At 49.1% G+C, this 16321-nt stretch overlaps 1 protein-coding gene across 4 annotated transcripts in view; it reads right to left on the bottom strand.

Moving 5' to 3' along the window:
* Positions 1–305: 305 nt before the first annotated feature.
* The window catches only part of LOC119972366 (myosin light chain 1, cardiac muscle-like), a 42312-nt gene continuing 26296 nt past the window's right edge, over positions 306–16321 (bottom strand). The window contains exons 5-7 of one of the 4 annotated variants that reach the window (XR_005462039.1): positions 10549–10623; positions 1736–1809; positions 306–538 (exon numbers count right to left, since the gene is read on the bottom strand). Coding sequence is in view for 3 of the 4 variants with exons in the window: in XM_038808927.1 (XP_038664855.1) it covers positions 1779–1807; positions 10546–10623 (107 nt within the window). In the remaining variant the exon portion in view is untranslated. Of the gene's footprint in view, positions 539–1735; positions 1810–10545; positions 10624–16321 lie in introns of all 4 variants that reach the window. The other 3 variants (XM_038808928.1, XM_038808927.1, XM_038808926.1) reach the window with 3 other exon arrangements.

Here is a 16321-nt window from a genome sequence, read left to right as displayed (position 1 = left end):
CACGTTGCAACCTGGAGAAATGGACAGTGATGGTGGAGGCTCCAATGTATCAGATGATTATCGGGCTATGATGAAAAGATAGGGGAGGGCGACGAGTTGAGTTACCCTTGCAGAGGGCCAGCACGGTCAAACTGGGCTGAATAACTCCCTCCTGTGCTGTAACCATTCTATGCTCCTTCCACTCAGCTTCCTGAAAAGGCTCAGAAGTCTTAAGTGCACTGTTGTAGATCAGTGGTTAAATCAACACTTTTTTGGACATAACAAAGTACTTTAATTACCTTTTCAGAAAAATGACTGGAATCTCATTAAACCATTTGAAAAGTTGATTTTATTGCACAGAAAATAATTACATTTGGGCCATTACAAGGAAATCCTTGATGTTAGTTACTGACAGGATTACAGAGATACCAAGACAAATATAAACGTTCCATGGGATTCCAGGACTCTGTTTAAGATCACCAGGGGCTGTAGAGGGAACATTTTCACTGGGTGCTGTCCTGTCAGACAAAACGGAGGGTTCCTGTCTGAGGCTGGAGCCCTGAAAAAACAAATCAAATAGAAAAGTTGCTGTGAGAAAGAGAAGAAAGATGAAGAGAATGAATCAGAGCCATAAAACGTGGGTGGAAGTAAAAGAAATGAAAGGAAATATGACACCTCTATGCAGATTATATATTTCTTCAGAAACATGCTTCACATACAATAAATTATTTTGAATAATTGAATGAACTGTTGCCACGGAGGTGAAGAATCTGGTCCCCTATTTGGGTAGTCTTTTCTTTAAATTCATTCTGAGAGTACAGGCATCACTGACAACACTGCCATTTAGTACCCATCGCCATATACCGTTGAGAAGATGAAGGATGTACTGCAGATGGGTATCTGATACCTGCCCATTCTTTGAACCAACAATATGTCAGCTCTTTTTTTCCCTTTTGTGGAAAGCATCAAAACCAACTACAACACTGTTGTTCCCTGATATCCTGATATCCATAGACACACACTTCCAGAAGGATATCAATTGGAAACAGAAACCCTGACTGATTTCTACCCTAGCACAGAGTACTAATCTTCGAAGTTTAAATGGTGTCTTGGCTGAAACCAGTTAATTCAGCACAGACTGCATATGGATATGGAATTTTCCTGACGTGCATGGCTCACTGCTACACCATCCGCTATCAGTTTTCATTCCTTCTTTGCTGTGCGATAATAGTTAGCTGGAAGGTGGGATCAGCTATCAATTTGTTTGTAAACATCTCCTTGTGTTGGTTACATAATTATATCAATCTGCGACTAAAAGTTGAGATCAGCAATGGTGACCACGTAACTACTAGATTAACTTATCCTATGTCCTTCAGAGAAGGGATTAGCTGACCTTACCAAGCCTAGTCTACATTTGACTGGGATCCACAGCAGTATTGTTGATTCTTAATGGCCTAGAAATCCTCTCAGTTGTCAAGAAGAATCTCACCATTACCATATCAAGGGCATTTGGGGATGGTCAATTAAAGCCGACTTTATCCGTGATGTATACCTCTTGTGATTGAATTATTATAAAAACTTAGGCGTCTGCTCCCCACAAGAAGCCGAAAAGCAAGGGGGGTAATTTGTAAATAGGTGGATTTAAATTATTCACTGACCCTGGGCCAGTGGGAATTTAATCTCAAATCTTGTGATATGAGCAACCAAACATGATTAGGCAACCCCAATAGCAAACACAATATTAAGAATTACAAACCAGTTTTCTCAAAGGAAACATGCTCACCAACCACTTCCAATCTTCAACCAGCCATGATGTGCTTTACAAAAGCTGAAAAATAAGACAGTGGAAGTTAATTGTTTGATGACCTTAAATGCAGAAAAATTAGCTTGTACCCGAGGTGAAATTATAGCTTTTGGTTTCCAGTTTATCAATACTAGCGCCCTGTTTGATGAGAGTTTCAATGTTGTAAACAGGCCTACAAAATGTATTTCACTGGTAAGGCCATAGGTCTCTATAGTGACTCAGGTAGACAGTAAAGTTAGCATTGGACAAGAGGGACTGAGGTGGCCCATGGACAGCATTGTGAAGATCACATTGGGTTGCAAAGGGATCCTGCTATCTAGTGAAGCTAACATTAGGCTCCTGAGGGAGCATTGTGACCAGTGGGTAGTATTGAGATCAGGTACTTGAACTGATACTACAGTGTCAGTAAGGAGGGAGTGCTACTCTGTATTTCAGATGAAATGAATGGAAACATTTCATGGACATTTTGAACAGCAGGGAAGTTTTGTTGGTGAATTACTCATCATCCTGTTTCAGATACCGCACCCTAAGAGTGCCTTGGTGACCATGAACTTCCATTGGATTGGTCCATGATTATGCTGGGAAAAGTACTGCAGTGATTTTGCCATTGTCTTCTGCAGTATGGCCGACCAGGAAACTCTCCCATTCTTATCGTCTGCCGTCAAGCATTTTCTTTTTTATATTTCTTGTTTTTTTATAAATTTAAATTGCCCAATTATTATTTTTTTGCAATGAAGGGGCAATCTAGCATGGCCAATCCACCTACCCTGTACATCTTTGGGTTATGGGGGTGAGACCCACGCAGACACGGGGAGGACGTGCAAACCCCACACGGACAGTGACCCAGAGTCGGGATCAAACCCAATTCCTCAGAGCTGTGAGACAGCAATGCTACCCACTGCGCCACCATACTGCCCATCTGCCATCAAGCGTACTGGAAATATTTACAGGCTGATAATCAACCATGTTATGAGCAGACCTTCCATGGCCATCAAGTCCTGAATTGGGTGTTAAACGCAGAGTTAATTTTGGAGGTGTTGTGGCACAGGGGTAGTGCCCGGACCTCTGGCCCAGAGGTTAGGGCACTGCCACTGCGCCACAAGACCTCCCAAATTACTTATAGTGCCTGGTAATTAAGGGAAGTCCTGGGAATGGAATATTCAGCACTGAATACTTCTAGGTCAGATCCAGCAAAGATTAAATTCAGTCCTTTGGCACTGCCCCATTATCGATGACTATGCCCTCCTTGGCTAGTTTGAATTGAATTCTAATGGTAAAATCTACACCATTGGGACTGAATTTGCCCAGGCCAGTAGAAACAGCTTTGGTGCTGGGGCATGAGGAAATTTGGAAAGATGCATTTCAGATGTTTAGATCATAGATCATAGATCATAGAATTTACAGTGCAGAAGGAGGCCATTCAATCCATCAAGTTTGCACCGGCTCTTGGAAAGAGAACCCTACCCAAGGTCGACACCTTCACCCCATCCCCATAACCCAGTAACCCCACCCAACACTAAGGGCAATTTTGGACAGCAAGGTCAATTTATCATGGCCAATCCACCTAACCTGCACATCTTTGGACTGTGGCAGGAAACCGGAGCACCCGGAGGAAACCCACGCACACACGGGGAGGATGTGCAGACTCCACACAGATAGTGACCCAAGCCGGTGTTCTCCTGGGAACATTCCTGCCTCGATGTGCTTTTCTCCCAGAGGTCCACTGGCAGGTTTGTCTAAACTTACTCAACAGTGGCAGGAATCCAGTTAAGGATGGTAGTAATAAGCCACTTATCTTCAATTTTCTAGGCTACAAGAGATTTTTCCCACAGCGCACGGTCCCCCTGTGGTTTCAGAAGCCTGACAAATATCAGGGCAGCTTGTCAGGGGGAGGTCTGAGCTGTGTCTGTTTTGAGGATTTCAATTTATTTGCCACTGCCAGTTAATGAAGGGGTTCTAGCTCCAGGCAGCAGGCATGCCTTTGCAGCCACTTCATAGAGATTGATGTGTCCAATAATGCTTGGCCTTGCTCCAATGACAGCAGCTTCCCTCCCATGGCCAAATATCACCCGAAAGCAGCTGGCAACCCTCCCCGTGGACCATACCAATTGGACCCCTGCAATACTAGATGCTGGTTGCCATCCCCAATTGGACAGGGTTACCAGAGCTGGTATCTTAATTGGCTACCTCCAGGAAGATCACACCCATCGTCCCACCATTTGCTCTTCTGCTTTCAACCCAGAATTCATCCCGATATCGGATTACAACTCGATCTAGAAAATTGAGCCAATGTTCTCTGAAGGGTAATGAATTACCTGTCTTGCAGTGTGCCTCATTCTCTAACAGCAAAGAAAATTAATTCATATAGGGTCTTTAGAGCCAACTAACAAAAATAAACTTTCATCCCATCAATCTGGGCTGTGTCCAAACACAAGAGATGACAGGAAGAGTAATGACCAAGTTAGATGTTGCTCCTAACAAATTGTGTGTAGCTATGATAATTTCAATGGTGTCGATCCAAGCAAGCCAATGAATGTGCTATGTTTCTCCCCACTCAGCATGTTCTATGTAAACATTCAATTATTCCAGTATTTTTCTTTCCTGAAGTTGCTGACTGATGCAAGGATACATTTTCACATACACTGATAGTCACATATTAAGCACTGATAGCTGCACATTAAGCTTGGTGGCCATTCTTCCCTGTGTGAGCCAAGGTGGGGGTGTCAGTAGCCCATACGACTATGGAAGGACATCACAGCCAAGCCAGATTCACACACGCACATTTTTCAGCAGGAGTCACCAAAAGCAATCTGAGGGATATTTGTCTTTCTGTCACTGAGAAGGGTTGAGGCCTCAACTAAACAAACTGTGGGGCCTGAATTTTCAGGATGACAGCGGCTCATCTGAAGAGCCAGCAGGGATCACAGCCCTGCCAACTCCAGCAGCCTCAATGCCATTTCACCTTCTAATGAGGGTTGCGGCGTATAAAACAAGGTTTCCGGGTCACGCAGGAGGAAGTCCCGGCTTGGAGAGCTGCTGGACAATTAGGTTGGCCAGCTGCTCTCCAACCTTTTGGGCACAGTGCTGCAGTGGCTGGAAGAGGTATTGCAGTAAACTGCCTGGAATTAAGTGCTGGGAACTGGATGATAGGCAAGTGGTAGGGGTTCCAGGACAGGGAACATCTGGGGGGTCGATTTGAAGGGATAGGCTGGGGGGAAGAAGGGAGTTCCGGAGGTCACCAGGCCTTAAGGGGAGGGTGCCATCAGTCAGAAGGAGGCTTCTGATGGAGCCACCCCCACTCTTTTCTGGCCGAGTTCAAACTCTGAGCAACTATTGGTTTCCCCCCAAAACTGTCATCTGCCTGCCAGCCTAGAACATAGAACAGTACAGCACAGAACAGGCCCTTCGGCCCTCGATGTTGTGCCGAACAATGATCACCCTACTTTAAACCCACGTAACCCGTATACCCGTAACCCAACAATCCCCCCATTAACCTTACACTACGGGCAATTTAGCATGGCCAATCCACCTAACCCGCACATCTTTGGACTGTGGGAGGAAACCGGAGCACCCGGAGGAAACCCACGCACACACGGAGAGGACGTGCAGACTCCACACAGACAGTGACCCTGCCGGGAATCGAACCTGGGACCCTGGAGCTGTGAAGCATTGATGCTAACCACCATGCTACCGTGAGGCCCCAAATTGAGGCTGGGTGAGAAAAGGCCCTTAAGTGTCCTTTAAGTGACCACTCAAGGGCCTTAATTGGGGCAAGGGCAGGCTTCCCCTCCAAGGCCCTGCCAGTTCCACTGTGTGGTGAATGTAATATATATGTATATATGATAATTCACACTGTCTTTGTAAAGCACTGTGGCGCTATCCTACCACTAGGGGGAGTAGCTCTGGGAGTACTCAGGAACTTGTACTGGGCTCCACCCTTGGCTCCGCCCACGACTCCTCCCCCTAGTGCCGCTGTATAAATACACTTGTCCAGGGTCAGCCTGAGTTCACTACGGGTTCATCAACGGGTAACAGGCTGGCTCTGAAGTAAGTCGATTAAAGCCTAGATTCATATCGGAAACACGTGTCTGGTGAATTGATGGTTCCATCAATTTAATCGACTTAAGAACAGTAAAGATCGATTATGGAATCAGCCCTCAAGCCTGGACGCCTGGAACTCGACCCGCAAGATGCAGAGGCTAAAGAAATCTTCTCCCACTGGATGCGGTGCTTCAAGGCCTACCTGGCAGAAGCGAGCACAGCCGAAACGACAGAGGATCAGAAGCTAAGTCTACAGCACGCGAGGGTGAGCCACAGAATCTCAACGCAACTAAACTCGGCCAGTTCATATACTGCGGCGCTAGCAGTTCTCGATAAAATTTATGTAAGGCCTATTAATGAAGTTTACGCTCGCCATGTGTTCACGACTCGCCGCCAGCAACCTACAGAATCACTCACTGAATTTCTAAGGGAACTCAATAATTTGTCCAATGACTGTAATTATCAAGCGGTTACCGCGGCTGAACACGGGGAACTTGCTGTATGCAATGTTTTTGTAGCGGGCCTCAGGTCTAACTATGTGCGCCAACGACTGCTGGAAAAGGGGGCCCAGGACTTAGAAATGACCGTGGAAGCTGCTACCACGATGGAGCTCTCCTTCCGCAGCCTTAACTTGTTCCCCGCGGACCCCGTGACCCAATCATGGGCCCCCGACCAGCGACTCCCCCAGGCCTGTGCTACGCGGCCGCCCAGCCACCATGCTGCCCCAGCCAGCCACTATGCTGCCCCAGCAAGCCACCATGCCGCTCCAGCCAGCCACCATGCTGCCCAGCCAGCCACTATGCTGCTCCAGCCAGCCACTATGCTGCTCTAGCCTGCCATTTCTGCGGCCAGAACCAGCACCCGCGGCAGCACTGCCCGGCCCGCAACGCAACTTGCAGCAGCTGCGGGCGGAAAGTCCATTACGCAAGAGTGTGCCTCGCTAAAAGGGCCCCAGCCTCCAACTCCCCAGCGACTCGAAGTAATCGCTCCCCTCACTCGCAGGCCCGCGGGGCCCGAAACGCTGCGGCCTATGCCCCGACTCCGCTCCCTCCAGCCACGTGCGATCCATGGGGCCGCCATCTTGGAAAACCTCCACCACGCGGCCGGCCACGTGTGACTCATGGGGGGGCGCCATCTTGGACGCCATCTTCCTCGCCGCCCGCCACGTGCGATCCACGGGCCTGATCGGCATCTCCGCGCTCGGACAACTCTGCGGAAGAATTCGAATTCGACTATGAACTCAGTGGGCAATCATCACGGGGCCCCTCCAGCACAGCTGATCGAGCCGCCGACTACCCGCAACTCAGCGCGGTCACCCTGGACCAATCACGACCAAAGAATCTGCGAAACCCGATGGCAGAGGTCCATATCAACGGGTACAAAACGCCATGCCTGTTCGACTCCGGGAGCACTGAGAGCTTCATACATCCAGACCTGGTAAGACGCTATTCGCTCCCCGTTTTCCCCATGCAGCAAACTATCTCGCTCGCTTCAGGCTCCCACTCGGTCCAGATCCAGGGGCGCACCGCCGCGACACTCACAATCCGAGGCGCTAGCTACTCGAAATTCAAACTCTACGTTTTGCCCGAACTCTGCGCGCCACTCTTATTAGGCCTAGACTTCCAATGCAACCTCAAGAGCCTCACCCTCAGCTTCGGAGGGCCCCTGCCCCCACTCACTATCTGCAGCCTCGCTACGCTGCGAATCCACCCCCCTCCTCTCTTCGCCAATCTCACAAAGGACTGTAAACCCATAGCCACTCATAGTAGGCGGTATAGCCTGCAGGATAGGGTATTTGTCAGAGCAGAGGTCCGAAGGCTACTCAGTGAGGGGGTTATAGAGGCCAGCAATAGTCCCTGGAGAGCTCAGGTGGTGGTCGTTAAGACCGGGGAAAAATTCCGTATGGTGGTCGACTATAGTCAGACCATAAATAGATTTACGCTCCTCGACGCGTATCCCCTCCCCAGGATTGCAGACATGGTAAACCAGATCGCCCAGTATCGGCTCTTTTTCACGGTGGATCTGAAGTCTGCACACCACCAGCTCCCAATCCGCCCGGAGGACCGCCACTACACGGCATTCGAGACCGATGGCCGCCTCTTCCATTTCCACTGTGTCCCTTTCGGCGTCATTAATGGGGTCTGGGTGTTCCAACGAGCAATGGACCGAATGGTGGACCAGTACGGGCTGCGGGCCACGTTTCCGTACTTGGACAATGTCACCATCTGCGGCTATGACCAGCAGGACCACGACGCCAACCTCCACCGTTTTCTCCAGACGGCCCAGAAGCTTAATCTCACGTACAACAAGGAGAAATGCGTTTTTCGCACAACCAGACTAGCCATCCTCGGCTATGTTGTGGAAAACGGAGTGCTGGGCCCAGACCCGGACCGTATGCGCCCCCTCTTAGAACTCCCTCCCCCTCATTGTCCCAAGGCCCTCAAACGGTGCTTGGAATTCTTTTCCTACTACGCCCAGTGGGTCCCTCAATATGCGGACAAAGCCCGCCCACTCTTTAGGGCCACACGATTTCCCCTGTCAGCCGACGCCAGGCCTTCGACGGCATCAAGGAGGACATCGCCAAAGCAGCCATGCGGGCGGTGGATGAATCCACTCCATTTCAGGTAGAGAGCGATGCCTCAGAGGTAGCTCTTGCAGCCACACTAAATCAGGCAGGGAGACCAGTCGCATTTTTCTCCCGTACCCTCTCCGCTTCAGAACTCCGACACTCTTCAGTCGAGAAAGAAGCACAAGTCATTGTGGAGGCTATTCGTCACAGGAGGCACTACCTCGCAGGTAGGAGGTTCACCCTCATCACCGACCAAAGATCGTTTGCCTTCATGTTCGACAACTTGCAAAGGGGCAAAATTAAAAACGACACAATTCTTCGGTGGAGGATCGAACTCTCCACCTACAATTACGATATCAAATATCGACCCGGGAAGCTCAACGAGCCACCGGATGCCCTATCCCGCGGGACATGCGCCAGCGCACAGATCGACCGATTAAAAGTCATCCACAATGACCTCTGCCACCCGGGGGTCACCCGGCTCGCCCACTACATCAGGGCCCGAAACCTGCCTTTCTCCAACAAGGAGGTAAAAGCGGTCACCAGGGACTGCCCGATCTGTGCGGAGTGCAAACCGCACTTCTATAGACCAGACAGGGCCCACCTGGTCAAGGCTTCTAGGCCCTTTGAACGCCTCGCGATTGATTTCAAAGGGCCACTCCCCTCAACTAACAAGAACGTTTACTTTTCAAACGTCGTAGACGAGTTCTCCCATTTCCCATTCGCTATCCCGTGCCCCGACATGACCTCCCACACAGTCATTAGGGCCCTGCATAGCATCTTCACCCTGTTTGGTTTCCCCAGCTACGTACACAGCGACCGGGGTTCGTCCTTCATGAGCGACGAGCTGCGTCAGTACCTGCTCGACAAGGGCATTGCCTCGAACAGCGCTACCAGCTACAACTCCAGGGGGAATGGGCAGGTGGAGAGGGAGAACGCGACGGTCTGGAAGACCGTCCTACTGACCCTACGGTCTAGAAAGCTCCAAGTCTCCCAGTGGCAGGAAGTCCTCCCAGACGCGCTTCACGCTATTAGGTCCCTTTTGTGCACAGCAACCAATCAGACCCTCACGAGAGGCTCTTCATTTTTTCCAGGGGCACTACCACGGGGGTCTCACTTCCGGCATGGCTGAGGACACCGGGCCCCGTACTCCTGGGGAAACACGTCAGGGCACACAAAACCGACCCCCTTGTTGAAAAGGTGCGCCTGCTCCACTCCAACCCCCAGTACGCATTCGTCGAGTTCCCTGACGACGGTCAGGACACTGTATCCCTCCGGGATCTGGCACTCGCCGGATCCAGCGCCCCCTCTACCCCCACAGAAGGACCTCTCACCCTACACCCCATGCTGCTGCCCCCTCGCGCTCCCGAGCCCACGAGCTCGCTCCACCAGTTCCGCGCACCCGTGCCGGCCAGGCCCCCAGTCCCCGGTCGAACCAGGAGAGTATGAAGCTCGGATACAACCCTCCCTGGAGTCCGCCATCGTACCCCAGCACACAACACCCATCCAGCCAACGCAAGAGGCTGCAACCCCGGTGCTCCGCAGGTCACAGCGGACAATTCGACCACCGGACAGACTGACGTTGTCGGCCACCACCCCCGCCGGAGTTGATTTTTTTGCAGGGGGTGAATGTGGTGAATGTAATATATGTATATATATGATAATTCACACTGTCTTTGTAAAGCGCTGTGGCGCTATCGTACCACTAGGGGGAGTAGCTCTGGGAGTACTCAGGAACTTGTACTGGGCTCCACCCTTGGCTCCGCCCATGACTCCTCTCCCTAGTGCCGCTGTATAAATACCCTTGTCCAGAGTCAGCCTGAGTTCACTAAGAGTTCATCAACGGGTAACAGGCTGGCTCTGAAGTAAGTCGATTAAAGCCTAGATTCATATCGGAAACACGTGTCTGGTGAATTGATGGTTCAATCACACTGTGAAATTGCTACCAGGATGGAACAGGTGGGATCCTGGAGGCAATCCCTATCACACTCCCCCAGCCTCAGAATAGACGGGAGCATAACATTTTGGCCCATGTGTGCAAAACTGTGACTTTCCTGCGCTGTATGAATATCACATTGAATATCACAAAGACCAGTGCCCTTATACATTGTGCCATGAGGCCTAGCTTTCAATGTTGATTTTAATAACTTACCTTCGTAGTTGATGCATCCATTGGCATCTTCCTGTCCAGCCATCAGCTGCTCTACCTCATCCTCTGTCATCTTCTCACCTGTTGGAAAACCGGGAATGGTGATTTTAGCATCAAGAGTAAATGTAAATCCTTACTGTGAATAATGGCTGCAATCTCCAACTCCCTCCTTCTCTCTCCTCCATTTCTCTGCTTACACCTTGTCTCATTAATGCTGAACTGTTCCCCTGTTGGTGGGGAAGAGTCCTCAACATCGCCTGGTGACTAGTAGTGACGGGGAGAAGCCTAGATTTAGGTCAGGCCCTTGAGCTATAGAGGGACAGAAGCCGATGAAGATGAGAAAAATAAATATGGGCTGTAGCAGTTACATTGTTGGACGAGTAATCCAGAGGATGAGTTCAAATCCAACCATAGCAGCTTAAAAATATAATTAGAGTTTGATATCTGTAAAAGTGACAACAAAATGAATGGTTTGTTATTAAACCCCACTGGTTCGTATGTGGTCAAAAAGTTATTCCAGCGATGGCTGTTAACTGTCCTCTGAAGTGCAGTAGCCAGCAACTGGCATGGGAATAAATGCCAGTATTATCAGTGACACCCACATCCTGAGAATGAGTTAAAAAAGGAAGGAACTTGCCAATCCCCAGACAGAAGCCAAGAGCAGAGCGACAGAGGTTTGAGTTGGGATGCCTGCTTCAAGCTCGGAAAGATAAAGAGGATGGAAGAATCAGGCGGGAGGCTAAATTAGATAGCCTGGAAAACGAACAGAGAGGTCATGATAGGCAATTGACCTGTACCCGCTCAATGTAATGCAGGCAGTTTGTCAACTTGGTGCTGCCTGTTCATTTCAATGATTGGTGCGAGTAGCCAGCACTAACCACATTCTTCATTGGCTGCACCTATCAGCAGGGAACCAAACTTGCTATCACCAGTTAAAGCTAGCCTGCACCTTTTAAAGGGGAGATGCATTGAGGCTACAGCACGTGCTGGCAGGCTTGCAAGACTGTATCTGACCTGGGAAATAGCAAAGACTGTGCACAACATCAAAGTAAACTGCCAAGGATTTTGGAAACTACACGAGAGGTCTTGGTGGAGGAGGTGGAAAATAGGAAAGTCACTATATCAGCAGTGATTCAGGAGGCCTTTCATACATACATTAAAACCATGGAGGTTAATGCAGGAGTCAAGCCCCATTGACTTGACACAGAAGCATAAACCTCACACACGTACTCAAGGCCAGTGAATGCACCTTCCAAATAGTATATTGGCACCAACTGCAACGCTAGCTTCAGACACTACACAAATAACAAGAACCCCATCACACACCTACTAACATTCTCTATCAATCAGGTCTCATAGCTAACATTCAAGTGCAGCATCTCCTCCTCACACACTTAGTATAGCTGTGAAGTAAATGGCAAAGAGTTTATACGAATGACGTTTATTCAGCATAACAGCAGTATTTACACAGGACCCGGTTACACATCTCAGGGTCCTCACTCCTTTCTGCCAGCTGCTCCAGGGGGAGGGTAAAGTGCTGGTTGCAACATGTCGCACTTGGTGACAACGGCAGGAACAAGGATATCGGAAACGGCCATCTTGGATGGCCCCCAAACAAAGGGAAACCCCAGAGTGCAGGGGCACGTCCACATGGTGAATATGGCAAGAGTGGGGTGGGGGGGGGGGGGGGGGGGGCGCAGAGGTCACCTCATCAGGATAGTCACCTGGAATGTCAGAGGACTTAAAGGCCCAATTAAAAGATTCAGAGTCCTCGCCCATCTGAAAAGCCTGAGAGCAGATGTAATCATCCTCCAAGAGACACACCTGAGGGAGAAGGACCAACTGAGGGTAAGAAAGAGCTGGGTGGGACAGACATACCAGGCGTGCAATGGGACCAGGGCTTGGGGGGTGGCCATACTGCTCAAGAAGGGGACAGCAATTACCGCAACAAAGGCGGTTATGAAATGAAAATTGCTTATTGTCACGAGTAGGCTTCAATTAAGTTACTGTGAATAGCCCCTAGTCACCACATTCCGGCACCTGTTCGGGGAGGCTGTTACGGGAATTGAACCGTACTGCTGGCCTGCCTTGGTTTGCTTTCAAAGCCAGCGATTTAGCCTAGTGTGCTAAACAGGTTATGGACCTGAGGGGACAATATGTCATGGTGAGCAGGGTCCTGGAAATGTCACATTGGTGGTGCTGGTAAACATACACACCCCCAACTGGGACGGCGCTGACTTTATGTTGAAAACCATGGCAGAAATCCCCGACATAGACTCCCACTAACTCATTACCGGGGGGGGGGGAAGAGGAACTTTAACTATGTACAGGATCCATGGACGGACAGATCCAGCCCTAAAGTGGGGAAAATAGTCAGGCATGGCGAGAGAACTAAACGCCTTAATGGAATAGATGGGGTAGTAGACCCATGGAGATACACATACCCGAGGGAGAAAGAGTTCTTCTTCTTCTCCCAAGTCTACAAGGTCTATACCAGAATCAACCTCTTTGTCCTGGTGCTTGCAAGACTTGTAGGAGCGGAATACTCCACAATATTATTCTCCGACCATGTTCCACACTATGTGATGTGAGGTTGGAGATGGGACGGGCCCAATGTCCCCCATTGAGGCTGGATACAGCCCTCCTCGCCAACAAGGCCTTCTGTGAGACGATATCACAAGCCATCGATGGGTATGTAACCCACAGCCAGAATGTGGACGTCTCACCCTCCACATTCTGGGAGACTGGTTTAGCACACTGGGCTAAATCTCTGGCTTTTAAAGCAGACCAAGCAGGCCAGCAGCACGGATCAATTCCCGTACCAGCCTCCCCGAACAGGCGCCGGAATGTGGCGACTAGGGACTTTTCACAGTAACTTCATTGAAGGCTCGTGACAATAAGCGATTTTCACTTTCACTGAAGGTGGTGATGAGGGGGAGATTATTGCATACAGCACACTCAAAGACAGGAAGGGCTAGGCAACAGTTGGGCGACTCCATACAGGAGGTGAACTGGCAGAACTCCACGTCCCCAAACGTGGAACTATTGGTGAAGAGGAAAAGACTACAAATAGAGTTTGATCTCCTCTCCAACGGGAAAGCTGTAAACCAGTCCCGCTAGACACAGGGGACCTTCTATCAACATAGCAACAAGGCCAGCTGCCTACTGGCTCACCAGCTGAGAAAGCAGGCAGCCACAAGGGACATAGCACAGGTAAAAGACAGAAAGGGCAAATTAGTCAGACTGCCAGGTGAGATTAATGAGACCATAGGGTCTGCGCACCCCAACACCAGGCCAGCATTCCCACCCAGTGTACCAGTCAACACAATGCTTGAGTTCAGAATAATGAGGGGGGGGGGGGGGGGCTTCATAGAAACCCATAAAACTTTAATAGGACTAGATATGGTAGATGCAGGGAGGATGTTCCCGATCATCGAGGGTATCCATCACCAGGGATTATAGTCTAAGGATACGGGGTAAACCTTTAAGGACTGAGATGAGGAAAAATTTCTTCACCCAGAGAGTGGTGAGTCTGTGGAATTAGCTACCACAGAAAGCAGTTGAGGCCAAAACATTATGGGCGGAATTCTCCGTTCCAGAGGCTAAGTGCCGTCGCTAAAGGAAAATCTGCGGGTGATTCAAGACAGGAAACTCGGCGCGAACCCCTCTCCCATTCCGTTGCCATGGAAAATGTAGAGCGTGCGTTCGGCATACAAGGACCAGTCCTCCACGTCTGCACCATGAGGCTTGAACCTCCCAAACGAGGGCATTTCTGGGGTTTACTTTTTGCCTTGTATCTTACTGGAATTTTCGTCGTGGAGTTTCGAAAAGACTGCTCAGAATCCTGCATTTGATCCTTGTCGCCAATGTAATTATTCCAGGAGATGTGGAGTGAAAGGCCAAACTGGTTTATTTTAAACTGAAAATAAAGCCGCTACTGCGGCACACAAAACAAACGTCTCGGCCCAGGACTATCGGAAACTGCCGAGTCTGGGAGCTACATTTAAAGGTCCCTCAAATGAGCCCCAGCTGGGTGGGCCTCTGCCTGCTCACCATGGGAACTGATATTCTACAAAGTCCACGGGGAGATCAATCAGTGATCCCCTGGTTGAGAGTTAAATTACGATGTTTCTATGTAATAAAATTGTGGCTGATTTGGTTGTTGTTTCAACCCTACTTTCACTCCCTTATCTATTAAAATCTAAATAAGCCTTGAATAAATTCAGTGACCCCGCCTCCGCTGTTTTCTAGGAAAGAGAGTTCCACAAACCAACTAAACTCTGCGAGAAAAAAATTCTCCTCCTCTCCATCTTAAAAGGCAGACCTCTTTTTCTTAAATCATGTCCTCTAGTTCTAGTCTCCCCCACAAGAAGAAGCATCCTCCCAGTATCCACCCTGTCGAGTCCCCTCAGCAACTTATATTTTTCAATAAGACCGCACCTGTCATTCCTCTCAACTCCAATGAGTAAAGGCCCAACCTGTTCAACCTTTCTTCATAAGATAAGCCCTTCATCACAGGTATGAGTTGAATGAACCTTCTCTGAACTGTTTCTAATGCAATTATGGATTACATTTTATGGGTCACCTTTTTCAAACAAGGAGACCAAAACTGTACACAGTACTCCAGATGAGGCCTCATCAAGGCCCTGTAAATCTGCATTAATGGGCGGCACAGTGGCATAGTGGTTAGCGCTGCTGCCTCACAGCTCCAGGGACCCAGGTTCAATTCTGGCCTCAGGTGACTGTCTGTGTGGAGTTTGCACATCCTCCCCGTGTCTGCATGGATTTCCTCCGGGTGCTCCCTTTCCTCCCACAGTCCAAAGATGTGCAGGTTACGTGGATTGGCCATGCTAAATTGCCCCTTAGTGCCCAAAACACTAGGTAGGGTTAAGGGGATAGGGTGCAGGCATGGGCTTAAGTAGAGTGCTCTTTCCAAAGGGCCGGTGTGGACTTGATGGCTCGAATGTTCTCCTTCTGCACTGTAGGGATTCTATGATTCATATTCCATTCCTCTTAAAATAAATATCAACATTCTATTTTGCCTTCCTAATTACTTGCTGTACCTGCATACCAATCTTTTTGTGATTCATGTACCAGGACACTCAGATCCCTCTGTGCCACTGAGGGCTGCACGGTGGCACAATAGTTGCCACTGCTGCCTCACACGCCAGGGACCCTGGATTCAATTCTGGCCTTAGTTGACTTTGTGGAGTTTGCACATTCTCCACGTGTCTGCATGGATTTCCTCCGGGTGCTCTGGTTTCCTCCAACAGTCCAAAGATGTGCAGATTAGGTGGATTGGCCATGCTAAATGGGCCCTTAGTGTCCAACGATGTACAAGGATAGGGAGGGAGAATGGGCATGGGTAAGGTGTCCCTTTCAGATGGTCAATGCAGGTTCAATGAGTCAAAAGGCCTCCTGCACTGTAAGGATTCTATGGATTTAATAAGTCCTTAAAAGTCTCATTGCATCTTTATTGTCCTATCTTTTAACCAAGTTTCCCAGTTCACTTTAGCTTGCTCTGCCTTCATACTCTTGTAATTACCTCCATTTAGGTTTAAAACACTAGTCTTAGACCCATCTTTCAAACTGAATGTGAAATTCTATCATGCTATGATTGCTATTACCTCAAGGCTCCTTTATCATGAATGTATGACTTTAATAAGTTACCCCGAATACACTGTACAAACATATTTTTGCCAATCTAATTTGCCCAAACTGCATTTTGTTTCAAGTCACCCATGATTATTGCGGTATCTTTCTTACATGCTATCAGGTC

This window comes from Scyliorhinus canicula, chromosome 10, assembly GCF_902713615.1.
Source record: "Scyliorhinus canicula chromosome 10, sScyCan1.1, whole genome shotgun sequence".
NCBI classification, from domain to species: domain Eukaryota; kingdom Metazoa; phylum Chordata; class Chondrichthyes; order Carcharhiniformes; family Scyliorhinidae; genus Scyliorhinus; species Scyliorhinus canicula.
The sequence above is the reverse complement of the archived record's forward strand: the minus strand, read 5'-3'. Positions and strand labels throughout refer to the sequence as shown.